The sequence below is a fragment of the Artemia franciscana genome, chromosome 1, assembly GCF_032884065.1.
Source record: "Artemia franciscana chromosome 1, ASM3288406v1, whole genome shotgun sequence".
Lineage (NCBI taxonomy): Eukaryota > Metazoa > Arthropoda > Branchiopoda > Anostraca > Artemiidae > Artemia > Artemia franciscana.
Genome location: NC_088863.1, coordinates 53,002,801 through 53,014,894, shown reverse-complemented (window position 1 = coordinate 53,014,894; position 12,094 = coordinate 53,002,801). Strand labels below are relative to the sequence as shown.

Here is a 12,094-nt window from a genome sequence, read left to right as displayed (position 1 = left end):
TAAAGATACTATCTGATATATATATATATATATATATATATATATATATATATATTCAATAATAACTATGTTGAACCGTTACTCATGTGATTGACAACAAATGGTTTCATAGTAAAAATTTATTATCTCAGTGCAACTGCATTTGATCAATGGAGGAATTAATTTTTATTTGGCTTCTCTTGCTATGAGATTATAATACCCATTTCATTTTCCTGCAACAATTTCCACTTGAAAATGCATCTTCATGTCCATAAAAGGTTGATAATATTCAATAAAAATACTTCATAAGATTTTGAGATCTGAGAGTGAAATTATTCTGCAGCTCGAAACCCATTCAGAGCAAAAGCCAATATAAAGAACTTAGAAAACCCAACCTTGAACGCTCCTTTTCGAACGATCCAAGTCCGAATAATAATATTGTTCTTGGTTAATTTTTTGGTAGTCAATAACGGTGAGAACGAAAACGGATGCAGTAACATATATTCATTTTTAGGATAAAACTCCATTTTCGGTAACTAGGTAACTGAGGTTCGTAAGTCTATGCATAAGACATTAAAAAAAGAAAAAACGAAAAGAAAAAAATACCCAGAATGGCAGAACACCTCTGAATTACATTTTTTAGCGAATAAAATAACTTTAGATTGATTTTGAAGAATAGCTGATTTTTTACACGACTTTGAATTTTCCATTTAGGCTACAGACAATAGTTTTTACGCTGAATTAAATGATCAATTCCGTTATTTTCTATCTCTTATAATTTTTTGGATCAAAATGGATATGAAGCCTTTGAAATCGATCATGTCCTAACGGCTCGTAACGGCCCCTCTCCCTGAATAAAAAGTTTGCCCGGCTCGTAAAAACATAACAGAAATGAATAAAAACAAATTTTTGATGCTTTTTCTAAGGTCTTTTGTTGTAAACCCCCTAAAAAATCCTGAATACGGCCCTGCAGAGTAGATAAGAATTTGAAAAAGAAAACAACTAAAATCAAAACATCATGTGTGTCAATTCTTCTGTCAAACAAAATTTATTCAATCCTCATTCAGGTTAAAACCTTTCGCTCAAACTACTAAAATTAAAATAAATAAAAACTCTTAAATTTATTCCCGGAAGAGAAGCATTCGATTTGCCACGCTAGATCCAACAAGTTTAGCATACTCTTTGACTTCAGATTCATCATTTGCATCAACACATATACTTCTGTACTCAGCATAATTCATCATGGTTCTTTCATACAGCACCAAGACCTAGAAAAAAAGAGAAATCGATAAAGTTCTAACCGAAACTGATTTGAATCTTTACAAACCGTAAATAACAGAACTTCATGATGAAGGAGCACTCAGTTTTAGTGTAAGTTATTGTTTATTTCCTACCGCCCACTATGTTGTTCACATTGACAGAATATGAAATAAATTAATTTAACCCTTACTTAATCAGAATAATAACATCTTTCCTCCCTAATATAACCAAAGTAGCTAAATACCTAACTGTATAATCTAATCCCCTTGCGACTTCTAATGTTCTGCCTCAGGAAGAACTGTTGGTCCAATTTTATTCCTTGTAATAATATACAGCTTTAATATGAATTACTTGAATATAAATAACTTTGTTGATGATCCAGGACGTTACTGTCTCTAGTGATTTAAAAAAAGATTACCATATTAACTATATTTTACAACGCACAAACACCAGACTTTCCTTCTTTAAACATCTACAAAAATTGAGATGTCCTACAGCGAAATGTTTGTCAGTTTTGTTACATTTCACAAATACTACTTTTTATAGTCTCCAGACAAACTCAAGCTTCTCTTGTCAGTAGCCCCCCCCCATTGGACCTGACCTCCATCGTTATGCTTGAAAAATATCCCCGTTTATCCTCAATATTATTTTCCACTGTAAAACATCCAAGAAACGTCCCCCTTAGATAGTTGATGGGTTATATAAGTCAATATGCCCCACCTTTATCCTTACCCCTTCGCCTTTTTACCAGTAATTGTGTAAAGTTCGTTTTACTGATTTTAAACATTCTGTTTGTATAGCCTTTTTTCTGCCACTAAATTCCTTAAAATTTTTGTCTCCCTTCGTTACCATAACAAAACTTAATAAACCATCCCCATTGATTCCCTCTACATTTCCATCGTTTACTCCTCTTTGTGTTTTTATTAACTGGTTTAACTTTTTTATAAATTATGCTTGTTTTAGTTGTTTTGAATGTATTTTACATATTGGCTTAAAAATCTATTTTTTCCTCATAAATCTCATCATATTTGTTTATTTTTTATATTTATGTTTGTTTTAAAGTTTGACTCAGAAGTGCGAGTTTGTCCCATCAGGGCTTTAGCCAATTCGTAATTTTCACGCTGTATCTTTGGGGGTTCGAATATGATCCGAATATTGTAAGGACTCCATCATTTCCTTTCGCGAGGACAACCACCAGAATGGTTGTTAAATCTCCAATTCACAATAAGTAAGAATGATACGTAACAGCTATCTAAATTCTGAGGTGAAAAATGAGGAGAATATAAATGAGGATATCAAAATTTTCGTGATAACTCCTTCTAATACAAGGAAACGTCGTATATACACCAAAATTGATGGGAAGTGCGACCTAAGCTCATTGTTTTGCCATATTATTGCCGCAGACCAGTCCTTTGTAGGGAGGGGATTTGAGTATCAAAGTATCCTATCGACAGAAGTAGGCTCTCTTTGGATTTCATTCAACAGAAAATCTTCAACAGTAAGAGTTATAATCTCGGGCGACTATCCTGGATCTAAGCTCGTTGAAACTATGTCATTTTACTTTCGTGACGATAATATAAATGGAGTGATAAAAGATTACAAAACATAAATCAATTGGATGGTTTTACCAATCTGTTCTCCACTACCTTGATGAGGACGGGCGCAACTACCCTTAAAGTGCACCGAAAGTTATTTTGTGGGTAAATTCATTATTGAACTACATTAAAAACAAAAATCTGGGTTCCAGTCACTTTGCGAAGGTTTCCCTCCCAGGTTTGCTCCTTGTGCACTTCCAGCTTAACTGGTAAAAGGCTGAGATTAACTTGGTAAAAGGTCCCAAGCAGCAGTCCCTTGGGTCCTTAGGCTGAAGCAGCAGATGGTTTACAAATGTCAACCAAATTAGTCAAACTTGGGATTAACTTTGCACTAGCCAGTTTTTTTGTTTTTTTTTCATGCTAATGTCACACAATCTTTTCTAAAGTGGAAGTTTCAAATAGAATTTTGATATCAAGAATTTATGAATTTTGATATTATAGCACTTTACAATAAAATATTTCTTTGAATTAAATTTAGGAAGGATACTAAATACATACCTCATTCAAATCCACATTTTCTTCTTCATCCATTGCGTTGAGATCAGGATTTAACCTTGCATATTTTGTTTTGTCCAAAATCGGCACACATTTCTCGATTGGCAGCCATGTTTTGGTTTCTGGGCACAACAAAAAAGATGGGCTGTACTGTCCCTTGTATTTCATCTTTGGACAGTCGTGGATGTAAAACCCCAAGTAGTACCACTTGATATCTGGTATCACTTTAGAAAGATTCTGAGTAAAAGCCAATTCGCTAAAATAACAAATCTTTAATATCTAAAAGAACTTCCAAACAAAGATTCGGTTACTAAAATAATGTAATTTTGATAGTACATTCAAATTTTAAACATTTTGTTTTTTTATATTAATTGGCAGTGCACATAGAGATTGCAATTGCCAAGGAGTTGGCTTTACAGAGAAAGGGGGAGTTAGGTTAAGCTGCTTATTTAGCAGCATAAGAGTTTTTGTCCCAGGTTGGATCTCAGTATAACTGCCTAAAGTCGTAATTACCAAATGTGTAATCGCAAAAATACTAACATTTAGACTCCCATAAATGAATTTAGTAAAAAACTATGCTGTAGATCAACGTTTATAGTTACTAGAATTTTCCTTATGATTCTCATGATTTTCACGATACACTATTTTAGCTGAGTCAATAATCAAAAATGGAGCGTTTTATGAACTAAAAAAGGACACACTTTGAATGGATTTAATGTCTGATCAACTTTTACAGTATTTATGAGAACTTTTATTTCTTTCAGCAAATTTGTAAAATCACAATACATTTAACCATGTCATATCTAACTTCTCTTATCGCAGAAGAAATTGTGTAACAAAAATAAAAATATCTAATTTTGATAATGAAGCGACACTACCCCTTATAATTCGCAACAAAAATTAACAAGTGTGAGAAACCATTACTATTTAGGAGGGGAGGGAGGCCAGTCGCGTTCCAATAGTTCACCCGAATTCGTAGTTTAGGTAACTTTGGCCAATATATTACTTCTTGATCATGCACCTGGTTTTATTTCTTTTTGTCAACGCTTTTTCAAATGGCGTTAACAGTAAGCACATACAATCATCTTTACGTAAACGCGCCTTTAAACCCATTACATCACAAGCATTTGATTTTTCTACTCTCATAATTCATTGTGAACTTCCTTCTATGCTGGAAATAAGAATCGGGTAATAAAAGTACGAATATTCCACTGAGAGAACAACATCCATTGCCTGATATTTACTAATTAACCTTCGGTTCCGAAATGATCATGGTAAATAAAGTAAGAACTTACAATACCAATAGTAATCCGTCTTGACCGTCTTTACATCACCTTTATTCAGAAGCATATAAAACCCAGCACAAAATAACACAGAATGGTCACAGAAATTCAAGTACAACTTTGTAAGTGATTGTCGCCGTAAATGTCCACGATTTCCAACAATTTTGGAGTACCTCAGTTTAAGCTTAAATTGACTATCCCGAATTTTCTGAAAATGAAAAGAACTTACAGAACTGCAAACAGGAATCCCAAGCCATCGAAAAGAAGTGACTTGTGGTACGGAAAAAAACAGCAATCCAAAGGATGAGAAGAACTAATTCCATTAAATATAAGAAATTGACATTTATCTCGTTTAGCAATATTCCAATTCTTGCAAATGCATTAGCAACGGATCGGACTGAATGCACTAAAACGGCCTCAGTTCGGCTAATAAGATACAATTCATCAGCATAAGCTAAGTATGATACGTCTGTGAATCCTGTAAAAAAAGAACTGCGTATACCAGACAAAACATTTTCAATAGAAGCATTAAAGATATGAGGAGGGAGAACTCCCCCTGTCTGACTCCACACATGACTGGTATATGTTCGAAAAAATCACCATTTCCTGACTTAAGTCTTAAATAAGAATTTGAATACCAAAACTTCAAAACCAGAATCACAGATACATGTACACCAAGTTGACTAAGAGCATACCAAGCTTGAGCATAGGAAACACTTTCGAATGTTTTAGATATATCAAGGGTGCAAAAATGAAGACTATAACTACTCCGAGTGGCTTCGCTAATAAGCTGCACAAAAACACGATGAGTATGTTGACACCTCAGACCTGACCCGAAGCCGAACTGGTTAGCCTCATAATTAACAAATTCATCGATATGTGGAAGTAGAACATACTCAAATAATTTACTTAGAGTACAGTCGACGGTAATTGTCCTATACGAATTACACGAATTTAGATCTTTTTATTTCTTTAATATAGAAGTAACACTTCCACATAAAAATTAATCAGGAACAATAGATCTTGAAAGGCACATCTGAAATAATAACTGAAGATGCGATAGAAGTTCAGCTGACTTCGGATCTAGATGAGCCGCACAAACACGATCAAGGTCACTTGACTTTGACTTTAACCGTCGAAGAGATTTCACAATAGTAGATTTATCAATAGGTATAACATGTCTTTGGCTCACACTATTAGGACGAACCTTTGCCACTAAAGCAGTAAAACGGCTAAGAGCATCATAATTAATCACGGAAAAGATGCGTGTATAATATTTAATCCACGACAATCTTGGAATAACATCACTAGAAGAATAGATTTTTGGAGTTTCGACGCATTCAGCACATTTTGCCACTGTTTACCATTAGTCGGAAATTCAGCACCCGTAAACCGAACTGCACGAAGATGACGCTTATGAGCGGATTTTGTTCTCTGCTTGATGCTAAAAACTTGCAAGTTCCGCATCACACTTCCAAAAGGTCTTACGGGTGTTAAGTCACACGCGAATCAACGGAACAGCTATTGCTTCAGCCTATTTAATTGAAAAAACGATATTACAGTAGTAAGAGCTTAACTTACCACGAGCATCACTGACAAAGTAACCAGCGCCAGAAGATGATAAGGCACCGAAATAGTGGATAGCAGAAAAGCGAGAGTCGAAAAATAGAGTGACCAATTTGCATTTTCCCAATTACGTTTGCAAATCCATTTCTTAGGCTTAGGAGGAGCACCGAAACTGATTGCAGAGCTAATAGATAGATCTAAATTGAGAGGGAGATGGTCATAGTCTCTTTCCTCATCGTTAACATGAACATCAGAGGAATGAAGAAGGGGGTGAACACACACAATGGTCCAAATTAGAAACTGTTCCACTATTATGGATACATGAGAAACTGCAATCTTTATTTATAATCCTATGCGCCGCTGGTAGAGCATTTACCAGGGTCTCATATCGACTGGATGATAAATGAATGTTGCAATTTAGATCACTGGCAAGAGGCCATGAATACCCAAGAGATTCAATTCCGCTAATTAGACCCTGTAGCTTATCGCAAGACTTGGCAAAACTCGAGAACAACTGTACCGGGTTTCTATCATGCGACAGGTAAGCATTAATTAGGACAGAGTCACCAACTCTTACAGCTAGAAAATGCTCAGATGAGTGGTAGCACACCGGTGATAAATTTGCAGGAGTCCGTCTGATATAAAATGCGAGGCCACCAGAAAGCATACCCCGAGTCCGTCTAGCATTGGTACTAAACACAATGCGATCACGATTCTTTTGTAAAAAATCACGCTGCAGGCAGGAAGTAAGTGTTCTTGCAGGAGGACATCAAAACGCCTCAACTTTTGCTTCAGACTTGGTACTTTGTCTTTAGTCCCATTAATGTTAACCGAACACACCGAAATTTAGTAACAGTTCATTTATGAACGCGCCCTATAACGGTCTTAACAAGAGCCTAGAGACGAGGACAGGGAAAACTAAATGTCACATGATCATCACCACAGTTTGCACATTTTATCAGATCCATACATGGGGCGTCTTTGCAATACTCCCGAGGACCAGAGCATCTAGCACATTTATGGGAGATACTAGGTTAGCAATTATTTAGTGCTAACTGCTAACTAGGTTAGCAGTTAGCAATTATATGTTCAGGAGACTGGAATTTATTACAGCATCTCAGAATTTCCTTAAATTCACAGACACGGAACAGTTCGTATTCAATTTTCAACCCCAGTCTAAGAGCCGAAATAAGAGACCCTTGATCACTAAAAGCAATCTTGACACACCGGGAATTTCCAATCTGGGTGGCTTCAGCAACTCCAAAACAGTCCTTGAACAGAGATAAATATGTAACCTAATTGATGTTATTCGCTCAGTTGGATAGGGACCTAATCCGAATTATAATTCCAATCTGTTTCTATGCAATAAAATATCGTGTGTCACAAAAGAAATTGTTAAGTTTGCAGTATTGTATATCAAGCGCTGATTTTGACTTGATGAACTTAAAGGCTAAAGGCGGCAACGAACAGAATCTTCGTAATAATGCTATTACCAGGGTAAACCAGAACTGAAATTGGTGGTCTTCGAGCATCCAGCTGGATGCTTTTCCTAAATACTATACCTTAAAATTTGACATAGACATCTTAAAAGAAAAAAGCGAAAGACGAACAGAAATTAAGCTTCATAAAACGGATTCATATCATCGTTTTCTGTAAAGTTTAAACGTTCTTCTTTTTGCAAGTATGTCACTGTATTCACTGTGAGTATGTCATTGTATGTATGGCATAAGTATGTCACTGTAAGTATGTCTCTGCATTTTTTTCTTCATGATTTATATCAAAGTTTAGAGGAACCCTTTAAGCACTTCATGGTACTGTTTCAATTCACGAACTGAAATATGAGAAAGAGTAGCAAAATAATCACAGAGTAGCTAAATGATGTCAGTTTCGCATACAATACCACAAGGTAAAATTATTTTTTATATATAATGGTTGAGCTATAGGTATAAAATATTCTTTGCCCCCATCACGGCCATTATTTCCTGTCTTTTTTGAAGTAAATGCACTTCAAAAAACGCAATATGTGGATAAAGATCGGCAAAAAATTCATTTTCATCTTTGAACCCATTTTTGAAAGAGCAAGGAAACCTTTTCAAGCAGATCTACCTTATGAGCAAAGGTGATACCGTGAATCATTGAGACTGCGAATACTCTCCTTCAGAAGGAGTGAGGGTAATTTAGAATTCCAAATAGTTACCCTTACCCACAACGAAATTTTACATATTTTATATTTGAAGGCTTTATTTACAATCAATTTTTTTTCTTTTCATCAAGGTATTTCGTACGGAAGGAGGTGTCGTTGACTTTGGAGAGCTCATTCCATTGGAAATTAAAGTTCTTGTGTTCTTTTTAAGACTGTTCTTTTAAAAGTAATTAGAGAGCAAGCAGTTCCCCTCCACACACGCCCCTAATTCGCCCAAAGACATCCGATTAACATTTTGAGATATCCAATTTATTGTGCATACTTGAAAATACCATTAACTATACCTCTGGGGACGACAACACCCTCACAGTCCTTGGGAAAAGGGTTGTTAGTTATGCAATTGGCACACTGTTTACATATAGTAATTTTAAAAAGTATTGTTTACATATAGTATTGGGAAAGGGGTCATGTTTGACCCCAGGTGTCCAGAAAGTCTAAAGTTTAGGGGAATATTGGGGACATTGGTTTAGGGGTAAGGCTTAGGGAATGTCGAACTAAATCAAAACAAATTATGTACATGTAGGCCTCCAAAAGCGTGCATCATGAATATTTAAAAAACGGCTTAGAGCCTTAAATTGTAAATTTCAGCCCAGGTTGAGGGGAATGTTCAACTAAGCAAATTCCCTATGTGCGTACTACTACTGCTACTGCTACGGCTAAAACACTAGGTGCAAACAGGTTGTCAAAAGGACATTTAAGGAATATTAGCAGAAACAATTAGAATATTAAGTTTAAACTTTCACAGTATGTTGAGGGGGATGTTGAACTAACCAAAAGGCATCATGTGCATGTTAAAACTATCGCCACTACTACAATTGCTGCGAAAACAACTACTATTGAGGTTAAGGCTATTAAGCTGAAACTTTTAGGGAATGCTCAGAGGGGAAATGGAGGAAGCAAAGCAGGTTATCAAACTGGAAAATCCGGATATTGTGGCAATAGTAGAAGTTAAACCAAAAAACTACAGATACTTACCTACCGTCAAAGAGCTCAGTATCGAAGATTATTATCTGAATGAACAAAATCTGGAAGAGAATACAGGTAGAGGGATAGTCTGCTATTGTCGAAAAGGCATCAACGTGCATCCAATATCGAGGTCAACCGACACGATTGAGCCCAAAGAAAGTCTGTGGATCTGCATTAAGTAAGAAGAAAATACGGTTCTCAAAACCGAAGTAGTAAATCTAAAAAAGTCTTGTCTTCAAGTTGAACTTGTTTCAAAAAGACAGAATATTCTACTTCACGGTATACCAGCTGTTCAAGGTGGTAACTCAGAAAATGCTACTCGTGAGTTTCTCTCTGAATTAGGAGTCAGTAACGCAAATTCAATGCCCTTCGTCAAGTGCTATCGTTTGAATGGAAATAAACCACCAGGCTCTAATACTAGGGCAACGTCTAGGACTACACTAAAAGCCGGGCCAGTTTTCGTGACTTTGGCTAATTTAGCAGATAAAGACGCTATTATGAAAAATTGTGGTAGGCTGAAGGGATCTGGAAAAAGTATCACTTCCGATCTCCCGCGTGAATTGGCACGTTGTAGAAAAGAACTGCTATCTTTCGGCTATAATCTGCGTACGTCATCTGACACTTCAACTAGAGTTGCTGAAACCCGAGTAATAACGAAAGGGATTAGTGTATGGATTGAAGCGAAAAAGTCTTCAAAGAGTAAGACTTGGTTGCGAATAGAGGACTCATGTTTTGATCCCTTTAAACTATCTAGTAATGCGACCTCTGTGGTTCCCTCCCCCGCTGTGATAGTCGGAGGTGATGAGTAATATGTGTGATTTGTTCATTTTTTTTTTAGTGATTTGTTTGATGTTTGTTAGTTGTTGTTGTTTTGGTTTTTTTTTCGTAAGTTATGATATATAAATTTTTCTCCTGGATTGGGAGATTTAGTTATGTTTTTGTTGTTTTTCATTTTGTATACAAGTTTTTTTCTTATTCAAGTTTTCTGTTTTTGGCCTTTATTTTTTCTGTTTCAATTTCTTTTTTCACAAAAAATGAGTTCATCGTTCTGTTTGCCTAGTTGCTGTCCACATGTCATTGTTATGAAGATGCCAAGCTGGGTGGAGGGTGGCGCATGATGGATCATAGTTTGTATTTTTTTTTTTTTTTTAATTTGTCTGACTCTAGTTTGGGTGACATCTCCTCCTTGGGTGAGCGACTATCTCATCTTCAAAATAACCCAATTGATGTTCTTAGTTTGATAAATAATTCAGTAGGTCAGTCTAACAAATCACCATCAAATCCCCATTTTTCAGTTAGTAGTAAATACGTATCTGATTTAGATCGAGTATCCAAACTAGATGGAAGATTCTCTGTACTTCAGCTTAATGTTCAGGGTCTTTGCTCTTCGTTTGATGAGTTGAAAAAAATAGTGTGTAGTGGCCACCCTGACTTCATTGGTCTTTGTGAGACTTTCCTTGATTCAAAAAACGAATCTCTATTGCATCTCCCTGGGTACAAGATGGAATATTTGAATCGAAGTAGGATGGCTAAAGGTGGCCTTGCTGTTTATGTTTCGGAATGTCTTCCGTACTCTGTTAGACATGACCTGTCAAAAAATGAAGAAGGAATTTTTGAATCCATATTTATTGAGATTAAAACCCAAGCTATAGCTTTGATTGTTGGTAATATATACCGGTCTCCTAGTGGGTCTGTTCCCTCTTTCCTTCAGATTCTTGATGAGGTCTTGGAAATAATCCAACTTCATTCATGTGAACTTGTAATTATGGGCGACTTCAACCTTAATTTGTGTGACCGGAGGTCATCCTCGTCCTTGGATTTTCTTTCGACAATGCTCGCTTGTGGAACACTACCTTCTGCATGCATTCCAACTCGCATAACTAACACTACCGCTTCTTTGCTTGATAATATTTTTTCATCTCTGACGTTGGTGCGAAATTCTATATTGATGAGTGATATCTCAGACCATTTTCCTGTTTTTTCCATGTATGATTTTTCCGATTCGTTGCCAAGGAGGAGCCAAGAAGCTGGTTTGTCCTCTTTAAAATTTAATGATCAGGGCTTGCATATTGTTAGGTCACGGTTGGCAGGTCGTTCGTGGAGTATTTCTAAAAATGGATCTGACATAGATTCTTTGTTTAATTCGTTTTATGATTCTTTGAAAGAAGTTATCTTTGATACATGTAATGCACCCCAGTCGAATCCAGCATCGAAAAGAACAACCCCTTTGAATCCTTGGATGACCTCTGGACTTCTTAAAAGTTGGAGGAAGAAAAATTATCTTTGGAAGGCTTACAGGTGCTCTAAGCCATTTTCGCGTGATTCTCGGCTTCAACTTTTCAAAGCTTATAGAAGAGTTTACAATTCGCTTTGCCGAAGGGCTAAATCATTATTTTATCATAGAAAATTCTCTGCGTGCGGTAAAGACATCAGGAAGACATGGCAAGTAATCAATTCTGTTATCAGGCCATCTTTTCTGCCTCCTTCTGTCCCTTCAAGTGTCGTGATTGACGGGAAAAATGTAGAGGGTGAGCTAAAAGTTCAAGATGCGTTTACTTCCTATTTTGCTAATATCGGCAAAACTACAGCCTCTTCTGTAAGTCCTTCTTCTTCTCTACCTGATTTTAGGTCTTATCTAGGACCACCTTGTCCTAAATCAATGGCATTGGAACCTGTCGCTGAAGCTGAAATAGCCAGAATTGTCAATTGTTTGAGGGGTTCTTCATCCTCTGGCCCAGACCGTATTC

General features: G+C 36.2%; 1 protein-coding gene across 1 annotated transcript in view; it reads right to left on the bottom strand.

The window, feature by feature from the left end:
- Window positions 1–1,008: 1,008 nt before the first annotated feature.
- The window catches only part of LOC136031330 (arginyl-tRNA--protein transferase 1-like), an 88,131-nt gene continuing 77,045 nt past the window's right edge, over window positions 1,009–12,094 (bottom strand). The window contains exons 6-7 of the mRNA XM_065710816.1: window positions 3,333–3,585; window positions 1,009–1,247 (exon numbers count right to left, since the gene is read on the bottom strand). Coding sequence (XP_065566888.1) covers window positions 1,101–1,247; window positions 3,333–3,585 — 400 coding nt within the window. The 3' untranslated portion in view covers window positions 1,009–1,100. The remainder of the gene's footprint in view (window positions 1,248–3,332; window positions 3,586–12,094) is intronic.